The 12,245-nt window shown below is 40.2% G+C and overlaps 1 protein-coding gene across 1 annotated transcript; it reads left to right on the top strand.

Annotated features, from left to right (window-relative positions):
- Positions 1–381: 381 nt before the first annotated feature.
- On the top strand, positions 382–6,926 carry lpcat2 (lysophosphatidylcholine acyltransferase 2). The gene is made up of 14 exons (XM_028402647.1): positions 382–670; positions 1,023–1,165; positions 2,411–2,628; positions 2,833–2,945; positions 3,130–3,190; positions 3,422–3,480; positions 3,904–3,938; positions 4,097–4,151; positions 4,385–4,467; positions 4,688–4,813; positions 4,925–5,078; positions 5,302–5,400; positions 5,964–6,105; positions 6,245–6,926. The coding sequence occupies exons 1-14, from the start codon at positions 560–562 to the stop codon at positions 6,421–6,423; spliced, it is 1,578 nt and encodes a 525-aa protein (XP_028258448.1). The 5' UTR covers positions 382–559; the 3' UTR covers positions 6,424–6,926.
- The last annotated feature ends 5,319 nt before the right edge of the window (positions 6,927–12,245 follow it).

Here is a 12,245-nt window from a genome sequence, read left to right as displayed (position 1 = left end):
CACAGATGGGATGAAATAGGGCATGGCGTCACAAAAAAAATGTTGTAACTGCGCCATCTCGTGGACATCTACGGAAGTTTGTAAACATAACACACCTGACATTATTTCCTTAAAACAGACTATAATTCTTTATCGCTGCTCTTATCTGTGGGTTTTTGTTTTGCTCTTAAAAATCAACGTGTCTTCATTGAGGATCTTTTCACTAAGAACAAAGTCTACAGCATCATCATGTCTCATCTTTAAAATGTGTCAATGCAAACTAAATGATATTATCGAGACTGAACAGAGGCTGAACACTCGTTCAAACCTAAACGACGGGCTACAATCGCGCAACGATCGGATTAGACCCCTCTCTGAAAGCACGTTGGAGGTGGAGCTTGGAGCGCCAGTCCGGTTCCGCTCTCTGTGGTCTGCGTGTCTGCGTCCTCCGTATCAACATCGCCTCTTCACGGGGAGAAATGAGAGCAGGGCCCTCGTTGAGGAAGTCAGATGATAACATAACGGCGCCTCTTCTGAAACGTTTTCCTTTTTCCTTTTCTCGCTCGTTGACTGGACTGCAATGCCGCCACAGCGAGTGTTCGCCCTGCCGAGACAGCAATCTCTGCTCCTGCCTGCGGTCATCAACCCGTTCGTTCAAGACACAAAACTAAGCAAAGCTACTGTAATTAAAGTGAGTATGCTCTTTAAAGGGTGGCTTTTGAAGAATGTAGTCATTGCTCCTGACAGCAGGGACGCGCAGTGTTTCAGATGTTACACACACGCACGCACACTGGCTGTTGTGTAGTCTAGCCAGGGCCTATAATCTTCTCCAACGAGGCTTTGACAATCGGCTTGCAAAGCCTCGTTACATGCAGCACAAACAATAGGCTCCGTTGTTTGCTTTCTAGAAAGCTGTGTGGATTTCTAGACTCGTGCATCTTTCAGCTGGCTGGAAAGTCAGCAGGCAGTGTGCAGCCCTGACAGCAGTCTTCAGTGTGTAGTAGGCCTGTAATGCATGAGTGTGTGTAATCCTCTCCCTGCAGTGTGTCCTGTTTGGAATCTTCCTGGTCCCGGTTCGTGCCATCCTCCTGTCCCTGGTTCTGATGGTGACATGGCCAGTTTCTGTCATAATAACCTTCAAGCATCCCCTGAAAGGAGCAGTGGAGCCAATGACTGGCTGGAGACGGTAACTGTGGATACAAACACAGCATCCCACTGCAACACAGCAGTGTCCCAAAGCAGCCTAACCTAATGGGCACTAGTACACTGGTTGTCATCAAACATCCTGTGGATTGCAAACTCTCTTAAACACTTAGAGGATTTAAAGGGTTCAGAATATCTGCCATGTTTTTTTACAAAATACCTGTGGCCTACCACCTACATCACTGCACTTACATGCTGTGCAAACATTTTGTTTGCAAAGCAGCAGACACTAGGATCATATTTTACTAAATTTCACAGGCAAAGAAGTTGGGTGTTAAAAATGTTGCCTTCATAGAAAACATAACTACTGAGGAGGAAATGCAATGATACTTACTCAAAATGTTTTACATAGAAGCAGCAGAATTACTGGCTTCATAAACTGGACAGGAACACAGAGCGAAGGCAGCATATTCTCAAAATAATTGTGCCTGACATGAGTTGAAGAATGTGCAGCTGCAGGAGTTTCTGCTGAATCATATTTTTTAGATCATATCTGCCTTACAGGCATTACTTCAGCCCGGTTCCCCTCAGTTCTCAGAAAGGAAACAGTCAGTGGTGTTAGTGGGGGCTTATAGGGAACTAAAAAATACTCATTTTGCTGTTTCTGAATCATCTAATTTCTAATAGTTATATAGAGATTATTATAAAATTCATTAAATGTCTCAGTGCGTTTGTAAAAATAACCCTAGATCACACGATTGTGCATATGACCAAACATGGTAAAGGTGACTGATGGAAACAAGATGAAAGCTTATCTTGCCCTGTTTATCTGTGTACTATTTAAAGTTTCAGATTCTCACACTGTGGTTAAAGACTTTTTTTTCTAGTTCTTGACACAAAAGGGAAACAAGGCAGCATTGGCTAGATCAGATGCGGTCTGAAGGCCCCACAATGTGTTGTTCTGTCACTTCTGCATATTGAAAGATGAGTCATCATCAGCTATAAAAACTCTGTAGTAACTACAATACAAACTGCATTATATGGCTTTAAGCTTTAGTCCAATTAAACAGGAATAATTACTGCAGTCTTAAAGACAAGTTTTGTACTGCATGTATCATTTTCTCTCAGCATGTGAGGAAGTGAAGGTAACAGGCTCTGCAATTTTGACGTTGTTCAGAAAAGTACAGAATGGTGCAACTCTTCCTGTTACAACAACAGTGCTGTCCATTTGCTAAAGAAATGCAAAATAACAAACAAGCATGCTACCTGTCATTTCTGTCCTGTCCAGATTTATGTGCCGCACGGTGATGGCTGCCTTGGGGAGAGCTTACTACTTCTGCATGGGCTTCAGAGTGGTGGTCAAGGGCAGGCAGGTCTCCAGCAGTGAGGCCCCCATCCTGGCTGTGGCCCCCCACTCCACCTTTTTTGATGGTATTGTGTGCATTGTGGCAGGCCTGCCCTCCACCGTCTCCCGTGTCGAGAACCTGGCTACACCCATCTTTGGCAGTGAGACACTTTTCATTGGCATTGTGGTTTGTTGCTGTAAAACAGAATCAACACAGCACATTAATGTGACATGCCGCAGCTTGTTTTATTTAATACCTGATACGTAACATTATGATTATTAAGTTAAAAATGCTGCTGCCCTATTTATCACAGCTATCTTTTCTTTTTGTGTGTATTAAAGTGTCTGTTTCGGCCTCTCTGCAGGATTTGTGCGCTGTCTCCAGCCAGTGCTGGTGTCCAGACAGGACCCAGACTCCAGGAAAAATACAATCCAAGAGATCGACAACAGAGCCAAGTCAGGAGGCCACTGGCCCCAGGTTTGTCATGACACAAACATACACACCCACACAAAATGGTCCTGATATTAACTGACATGAATTATACCTGCAGAAGCTTGTAGCTGAGTTTGTCAGCTATGAATCCTAAAGCTATTCAGGATGTTGTTTTAGCTTCAGTATTACATGATTTCTTAACATTCAGGAATTATGTGTTTTTCCCCAGGTTCTGATTTTTCCAGAGGGAACGTGTACAAATCGCTCATGTCTTATCACTTTTAAACAAGGTAAAAAAAGAAAAAAAGGTTTTTTACTTGTATCCACACAAAGGTTAAACAACAGGAAGGACACTTTTTTACCTAGTTCTATTCATTTATTATGTGATTCTAAAGGAGGCTGGAGATGTCAGTATCCATATAGTCTTGCAGCCGTTTAATTTATCATTTATTTATTTATTTATGACTACAGAGTCAATAATGTTTTTCATTTGTTGCTGTTTGTTCTTGTCCTGCCTTCAGGTGCCTTTATCCCAGGGGTCCCTGTGCAGCCTATTCTTATAAGGTATCCCAACAAAATGGTGAGTGTTACACAAACAAGCACAAGCATCTTCCTAAAAACAATGTGTGGAAAAAAGAAAGAAAAATGTTTGCTCTTATTCATGACCTACTAGATGTTTCCTGCACACTTCATGCAGTGGTGGGAAGTTCTAGCCATTAACAGTGCATAATAACTGTGTGCACATGGGGTTGTCAAACACTGCTGTCTGTGGCTTGTTACCATGTTGATACTCTGTGCTGTTTGTTGGCGAATAGGTTGTAATGTTGTGTATACAAACAGCTGCTGACATATGCTGCATGGTATATCTTTAACATGTTTCACCTCACATTGTGTGAGCTGTAGACTAAAAGCCACACTGCACCAACCATTGGTAACTCTTAACACACTAATGTGTATTTCATCCATGTTTTATTATACATCCTCTGTTTGTTTCTACTTCCAGGATACAGTGACTTGGACCTGGCAAGGCTTCAGCTCGTGAGTATACTTTATCACAACTGTGGTTGTTTACAGATTTCAGATTTTTCTTATGTTTTATAAAGGATGCATCTGCTGTCTACTTTTAGGACTGCCGTCTTAAACACAGCACTAACAAATGAATAAATAACAAACTGTTCTGTTTCTCTCATGTACAGGAAGACGCTGCTGCTTCTAACACTATGCCAGCTCTACACCACAGTAGAGATAGAGGTAAGATTCTGCATTAACCTAGTTTAGTAACATAGAGACTTTTAGTTCATCTAAATTTTAGTGTGAACACGGGATGTATGTATGTATGTTTTTTTGGTACATTAGTAAGTCACTCACTGTTGTTATAAGGTTGAGATGTTTTTTCTGCTGCAGAGTCCGGGCAGAAATTTAGATGTTTACTTTTATGTTTGACCTTCCTTGTGACCTTTTTATCTCTTTGTTCTTTTTTCCAGTTCCTGCCTCCACATACCCCCACTGAGGAGGAGAAGAAAAGCCCAGCTCTGTTTGCCAACAGAGTGCGAGAAGTTATGGCCCGGTCAGTATGCCATTGTGTGTACATAGTAGAGCAAATACAATACAATACATACATGCATATATATTTAATGGTCACAGTTTGAATTGTACCATGTATCTTTTAAACTGTCTGTAGCTCTGCATTGATTTATTGTATTACATCACTCTCATCCTTTACATGTCTTTCTGTTCTGCCGTTCACAAGCACCTGACCACATCATACTCAAATGTTTTGCTTTCAGGGCCTTGGGAGTCCCAGTGACAGACCACACATATGAAGATTGCCGCCTGATGATCTCAGCTGGCGAGCTTACACTTCCCATGGAGGCCGGCTTGGTTGAGTTCACCAAAATTAGTCGCAAACTCAAGTAAGTACAGCTCACATAAAGGATCACTAAGCAGGGAAGTTAACACTTAAAGCTAGGGCTTGAATGTTTTGTTATCATATGATAATTCTTTATTGTGCCCTGCTCACCTAGTCTGAAGTGGGACAATCTGAAGAAAGAGCTGGAGGGTTTTGCAGCAATGGCCAGCTCCTGTAAGGGAGGCCGCATCACTATTGAGGAGTTTGCCCAATTCTTGAAGCTACCCGTCAACCCGGTCCTAGAAGAGCTGTTTGCACTGTTTGACAGGGTGAGAGATGTTTACATCAAATATCTGGTTACCTATTCACTTTTATATGACCAGAGTTTATCAATACTATCCTGAATGAGGTTCTTTTTGAAAAAAAAACATACCATAAATAAGTGGATCACTATTGATATCACATTTACCAAATAATGCACATCATAATAACTTTTACTTTTTTAATGAATGTATTTATAATGCTATAATGCTGCCTCTTTGTTCTGTTTAGAATGGAGATGGCACCATTGATTTCAGAGAGTATGTGATTGGTGTGACCATCTTGTGTCGGCCGGCTAACACTGAAGATGTTCTACGACTGGCTTTCAAGGTAGGGCAGGAATAATATGATGTATTCTGTGTATAAGTCACATAAAATGACTGCACTTTATTGTCTCATTGAAGTTAGTACTTTATGGGACTTATTATGCAGACAGTAACAGCGTGTGGCAACACTGTGCAGGACTGGATATTATCCCTCTTTCCTTGGTAAATGTTGTCGTATTTCCAGGTATATTTGTGTGTGTGTATATATTTATATATATAAGTAGACTGATTCTATCACCCAGCCCTGCCTTTTTATGTCTGTGCAGTGTGCACAGCAGTACTGTAGGAAGAGCAGAGCAGCATTCAGAGAAGCTTGGATAATGTCAATTTAACGATGTGTGTCTGTTGTGAAAAGCATGGAGTCACTTTTCTGGGCATAAGGTCAGATGTAGTCTTGGACAAACAGTTCTGCCATTTATGCAGCATTAAAAGATAACTTTACTACTTTACTCCATTTTAAGTGTGATTCCCTCACCTGTCTATCCCTCTTCTTACTATTAATGATTCCTCAACCTGCACACATTTGATGGCACACACAGATTTCTGACTCTGTCCTGTGTCTTGCAGCTGTTTGACACAGATGAGGATGAGAAAATCACCCGAGAAGAGTTTACAGCTCTGCTGCGCTCCGCTCTGGGTGTGTCAGATCTAAACATGACCAAGCTTTTTAAAGAAATCGATGCTGATGGATCTGGATTCATCACCTTCAGTAAGTAGTTTTAGGACAAAGATCTGATCCCAGGCCACATTTAATCTTTGCAAAGGAAATTAGTGCAATAAATGAATTAAACAAATTCTATACCCTGCAGTGAATTCAAATGTTTTTCTCTTTGCCTGTAATTCTTCAGGTGAATTTCAAGACTTTGCCTCAACCCACCCCGAGTACGCCAAGCTCTTCACCACGTACCTAGAGCTCCAGAGATACCAAGCAATCCAGGAGGCACAGCCAGGTGATCTGGAACTGACCGGTCAGACCAAATCAGGGGAAAACCAGGAAGAGGGCACCTCTGACAAAAAAGACGACTGACACTGAAAATGACTGTAGGCCTCATTACACTGCTCTGACAGGGGAAATGCATGCATACCATCTGCCATCGTGCTGCAGTATAATTAAAGTCATTGCCACTCCAGACCTGTATTTGGTCAAAAGCTTACATTTTATATGTTTTTAGAGTGCTTCAATTTTGAATTTTAGTGCCTTACAGAGATTTTAAAGTTCCTCATCATTGCACAAGGTGTGTGTTTTGAATTTTTACATCTGTAAAGGTTTGTGTGTGCTCTTTGTGTTCATCAGAAGAAAAAAAACACAAATGTAAAGCTTGTCATCGGATGTAAATATATCAGAACATAGGACATGTCATCAGTGTTTTGAAAACTGTTGAACCCTCTTGTACCTTTGGACTTCAGATCATCACTATGTGTTGCTTTGCCTCTGCTTGGTCTTTCTTGGACTGAGAAAAACACATCCTTGTGTATGTTCTATCCTTTGTGGTTTTTCTGTAAATGAGTATAAAAATTGCCAAACCAACATATTTTTTTAAAGCAGAGTCCTTTTGTGTTGCAGTGTAATTAGTGTACAGTAAGCTTTATTAAGATCTTCCTAGTCTGGCAACCCAGAGATGTTCTGTGTTAAAGCTATGTCTACGACAAATATAGATGCTGTGCATTACACTTTTTTCCAGCGCTCAGGGACACAGACCTTGTAAGATGGCTGTATAATTAGCCAGAGGTTTGCTTTGCATGTGTATCTATTTGCATTTCTACTGAAGATTGTTGTTGCTGAGACAGCAGCACGTCTGCACAGCTTTAAGTTTACTAAAGCAAATCAACCACTGAAAATAGGGCAATTTGTGAGCAAAAAGGCAACAGTGCTTCTTCACAAGAGCATATTCCAGTGGGGTATGCTTTCACATTAACTAGAGGCATTGTTATTTATTTAGCAGGGTGTGTTGCAATTATGTAATTTTTTTCTTTTTTTGTTAACACTGCAGAGTTTGCTTTTTTAAAATAAATTATTAATATTAATCACTGAGGAAACTTGTAATGACTTTCACAGACTTTCTTTATAATGAGGCCTAATGTGCTGCGGCTGATCCACCGGTTCACTAAAACCACCACAAGGTGCCAGTAGTCACCTATTTCAGCTGTGCCTTCCTCCACCTGCCTGTGTAAGTGGCAATGGCATTTCAGTCAGTGCTTTACTAAAATTGAGGTTTAATTGATTAAATTCATATTTCATGTCAGCCATCTATGAATACAAATAAGAAAAATGTGCATCCATTTGTACAACGTGAAACACAAGACCACCAAACACCAAAATCCTCCTGAACTGAAGCAAAGATAACATTGAATGGTGCAGTGATGTTTCACTATGAGTGACCTCAGGTATTAGAAACAGAAGATATGGGGTGATATGAGGGATCCTTCTTATCACCTCTATACTTTAACGCCAGCAGAAGATAAAGTGAATCTTTGATCATGGAGTTCAAGAAATCAGTCATTTCTGTTCAAAGCACAGAAAACCTATGCAATGTCTTCAAAGAAAATAATCATTATTATGATTTATGTGCTACAATTTGTACTACTGCAGGACTGTATATGTTCCATCTCTCTTCATTTGGCCTTTCAATGACCCTACCTGTGAGACGGGAATTTTTCATCTGAGGTTACACCATGTGGGTTCTGAACACTTCATCATTAACAGCATTGGAATTTGGCTTACACTTTGGGTTTTTGTATAAAATGTTACAACTGATTCCAATGTACCAAATGTCTGTTTATTAGTGAAAGCGTCTCCTTTTGCTGAGATAATGAGCTAATTTTATTTCTGTTCCTGACAACATGAAACTACTTGTCGCCATTGATGATGTGCGCTCACATGCAGAGAAATGCACAAAAAAAGCTGGGTTCTGTTCTATATGCACAGAGGAGGCTGAAATGAGTGATGGAGAGCGCATCTCTTCATTAAATGCCCGCTGTTAGACAAACTGTGATTACCAGCTGTGATTTCCACCTTCAATTTGTTTTAACCTTTTCAAACGTACAGAGGCTCATTTCATTTTAATCAAAATTGATGAGATGGCATGGAATCAATTAAATCACATCATTGCCGCACTTACAACAGCGAGTCTTTCCCCACAGCTCTCTGTTCTTTGGCTTCACGCCCCTCCATCCTCCTGCTCTCCTCTGGATGGCTGTTGTATATTGCTGTATCCATTTCAGCCTTGCCTGGGGGTGATCCTGTCGCAGTAGATTGCAGGAGATATGTGTTGGTAATCTCATTTGGGGTCTTTAGAACCTGAGTGAGTGAGGAGCTTCTGTTTGTGGATGCAGGCTGGACACAGGCCTCATACAGATTGGGGGGGGACCTCACTGTGCCAGGCTGGAATGAAAGGTCAGAACCGACAGGCCTCTCTGTTAAATTGATGTGACAACACAACTATGTGCCTCAATTTAACAAGGTAGCAGGCTTTTCTTGGGCAAAATAAGGTCCTGGCGGAGGTCAACTCCACAGAGTGAGGTTCAATTGCCCATCTCACAAACTTTCAGTAAATTCTAACCATCTCACTGATATGTTTTTTTATGTTTCATATATGTAAAGTCGAGGTTTGAGAACAGACTGATTGACTGCCAGTGCATTTTTTTTAAGTGACACGTGGTTGGGGTTTGTTAGTGTAAGGATGTTTTAGAAATATTATGTAAGCGGAAGAAATCCAAGTTATTTTGGATGTCGGTTCCTATAGATTAGGCTTTCCTCTGTATAACAACAGGATACCTGGGTGTATGTACGTCACCCTTTATCCTGCATGATGAACAGCTGTACAATAACTGCAGAAATGCAAAAACAATAACACTATGATTTCATGAATGCTTCTTTACCATTCATGCATATTGTAAATGCAGCTGAACTAAATGAATGGAATATTTGATATTCTAGTATGTATGTATCGTACTTTCCAACACTTAACACAAACGTGTCATTACAATGCATATTAACATTAGCCTAAAGAAGCACAGAAGGTTGCTGGCTTCAGAGCAGGTCAAAATACTGTAAATATTGGATTTACAAAGGAGCTATTACATATCATAAAAGGTATTCTCTCTGGTACCTCACATAAAGCTGAAATGCTGTGTTGAAAAAGATAATGTACTTCAGGCTACATGTGCTGAGTTACACCAAAATGCCTTCATAACTGTACCAGTGAATTGTAAATGTTGTTAATGTCTTATACATTATATTTTACATTTTTTCCCTTTGATGCACTATGACATGATGGGTGTTTGTGGGATGCTCAGCATAATTTCCAATAAAAATCAGTGACTTTCAGGGCAGCATGACATAAAGATGAAATCATTGCTTCGTCAGAGCAGACATGGCTTAGTCCAACTGCTCTGTGCAGGGAATGCATTTGACTCTGAGAGATGATTGCATCTGTAGAGACTGGCATGGTGTGGACTTCTGACATTTTTATTGTGTTTCGTGTACTCACAAGCACACTCCCACACTACATGAACATCTTGCACCACCCTTGACTTCTGTAGGACTGAACCAGGCTACGAGTCTCTTCAGCTCTTCGGGGAGTTCCTCCAAACCTCATTGTTACATTTCCTTGTCGCACCAGATGACACCTTGTTGATGTTCCCTCTCCTATTATTCTCTCAGGAAAGTGATTGTTCCTTATTTCCTCTGTGATGGTTTATAACAACAGTGAAGGTCCGGGTGAGGGCAAGGTTTGAAGAACCAAATGAAACATCAGTGCCAGTATGTACACCATTATCTACAGCCCAGGTTTATTTTCATGCTCAATGTTTTGGGTGTTTCACATCTCCATGTTTAATTCTTTTCCAGATGTTTTTTAGATGAAGAGAAAAAAAACATTTCCTGTGTAATTTTTTGGATAGGTCAGTATGAGGTGGTGGAAAAGACATTTGTCTTATATTGGTCAGTGAGACCGGCCAAATAAGGTGTGGAAGTGTTTATACTTTCCAAACAAACTCAAATAATACATTCCTCTACACTATGAGACAAGGGAAACATGCTCAATCACTGTAACCAGTGTTTTTCCTTTGACTTCTAGGAATCAACTGTGATGTGTTACAGTGTTTATGACTGCTCAACACTTTGCCTTATGCAACAATTACATAATTAAAGAGCTGAAATAAGGGAATGGAGAGTCAAATTAGTTGCATATAGGAAACACATTTCAAATAGCAATTATGCCAATCCTCATGCTGTCAGGCCTCCCTCTTTGTGTCTCCTAATTACTCAACATGTGTGTACCCCCTATTGTGTGTACTATGTGTGCTTGGGAATTGAAAGGATGTGTGTGAACTACTGAAAGATAAAACTCTTTGACGTATAGACGAAGGACGTGTCAACAAAGAACCTGGTTATTATTTTAAGTGTTTTGAGGACAATGGCACCACATTGTATTTCTAAGTGTTAGCTGAAGCAAAGATGATCATTTTACTAGTGATCACCTTTTGGTAAATATTAGATATCCAAAGGCTACTGAGGAACTTTGTCACTGGACACCTGACTCCCACTGCTATGTTTCTTACCAAATGCATACAGCATGTAAAGGAAAAGACTTAACATTGCTGGGGCACTTAAATCCTTGTAGATACTGGTAAAGCCCAGAGGGAGAAGCTTAATGACACTCCTGCTTCAGTGAGGCCTGAGATTTAAACCAGAGAGCTTTAATGGATGCAGAACAAAACAAACCCAACTCTTTGCTAATATGACCCGATTGCCATGTAATGACCTGCTACCTCAACTCTGAGAAATCATAAATGCACAAGTTTGCGAAGAATGTTATTCTTATGTGTCATTAGCACACATACAAGAGAATCTGGAGTATTTAGTTGAGTAATGATAAATTCTATGAATTTGAGGCACTTTGTGTATGTAGATATTAGTGATTCTAAAACTATCATCAACGTGTTGTGTAGTGTACAGTGCTGTAAACAGCACCTAGGTGTGCTCCTTTATAAGAATACACAGAGGGAAAAAACAAGAAAAAGGAGCAAAACTTTTGCTGTGACCTAACCAAATGCTCAGGTTAAATCCAGTGGGTCATACTGTGTTTGCTGAGGGGCTGTGTCGTCTTTCATTAGCTTTGCCCCTCTAAGGTCGACATGGGAGAGGCTGAACCTTAAGAGAGAGAGAGAGAGAGAGGGGAGGTCTCAAGAATAACATCCTGGATAAGGGATCTAGGGTGAACAAGGTAAAAATGTGAAGGATGTTATTGCCTTGAGCACCGAGGTACACCTCCATGCATACAATATGATCAAGGTTATGTGTCCTGTTCCTGCTTATTAGTGTCCATATGTTTCAATACTAACCTCACATATCAAAGTAAAATATTTGTAGGGGCAATTCTAAACCGGCACTTCATTTGACACACTCAAAAACACACTCCAAATGATTTAACTCATATTCAAATCTACCTGAAAATGTAAAATAGTCCAGCAAAGAACAAAACTAATGTAGGAGACAACAACAGTAATAACACATGATCCTTTCTTGTTACCTGGGTTTTTTGTTTAGCATCAATGCAGTTATTCAATCTTCACAAACAAAACGCCCCAAAACCAGCCCTATTAGGGTTTTATAAAACAAGCACTGGGAAGCAAAGAGGACATTCATTGACTTTAATGGGATGAACTGATCAACCATATCTAATAGAAATCATTGCCCCTGGCAAAAGCTGCTGTAGAATTGAATTACACATGGAACACAATGCTTTTACGGCTTCTTAGAAAACTGTAATTCAATCTGTTTAGTACAGAGAAGAAACAGATAAAGTCCAAATTAAAACATTAAAAAAGTTTAGTTTTATGTAAAAT

Source organism: Parambassis ranga, chromosome 3 (assembly GCF_900634625.1).
Source record: "Parambassis ranga chromosome 3, fParRan2.1, whole genome shotgun sequence".
Lineage (NCBI taxonomy): Eukaryota > Metazoa > Chordata > Actinopteri > Ambassidae > Parambassis > Parambassis ranga.
The sequence above is the reverse complement of the archived record's forward strand: the minus strand, read 5'-3'. Positions and strand labels throughout refer to the sequence as shown.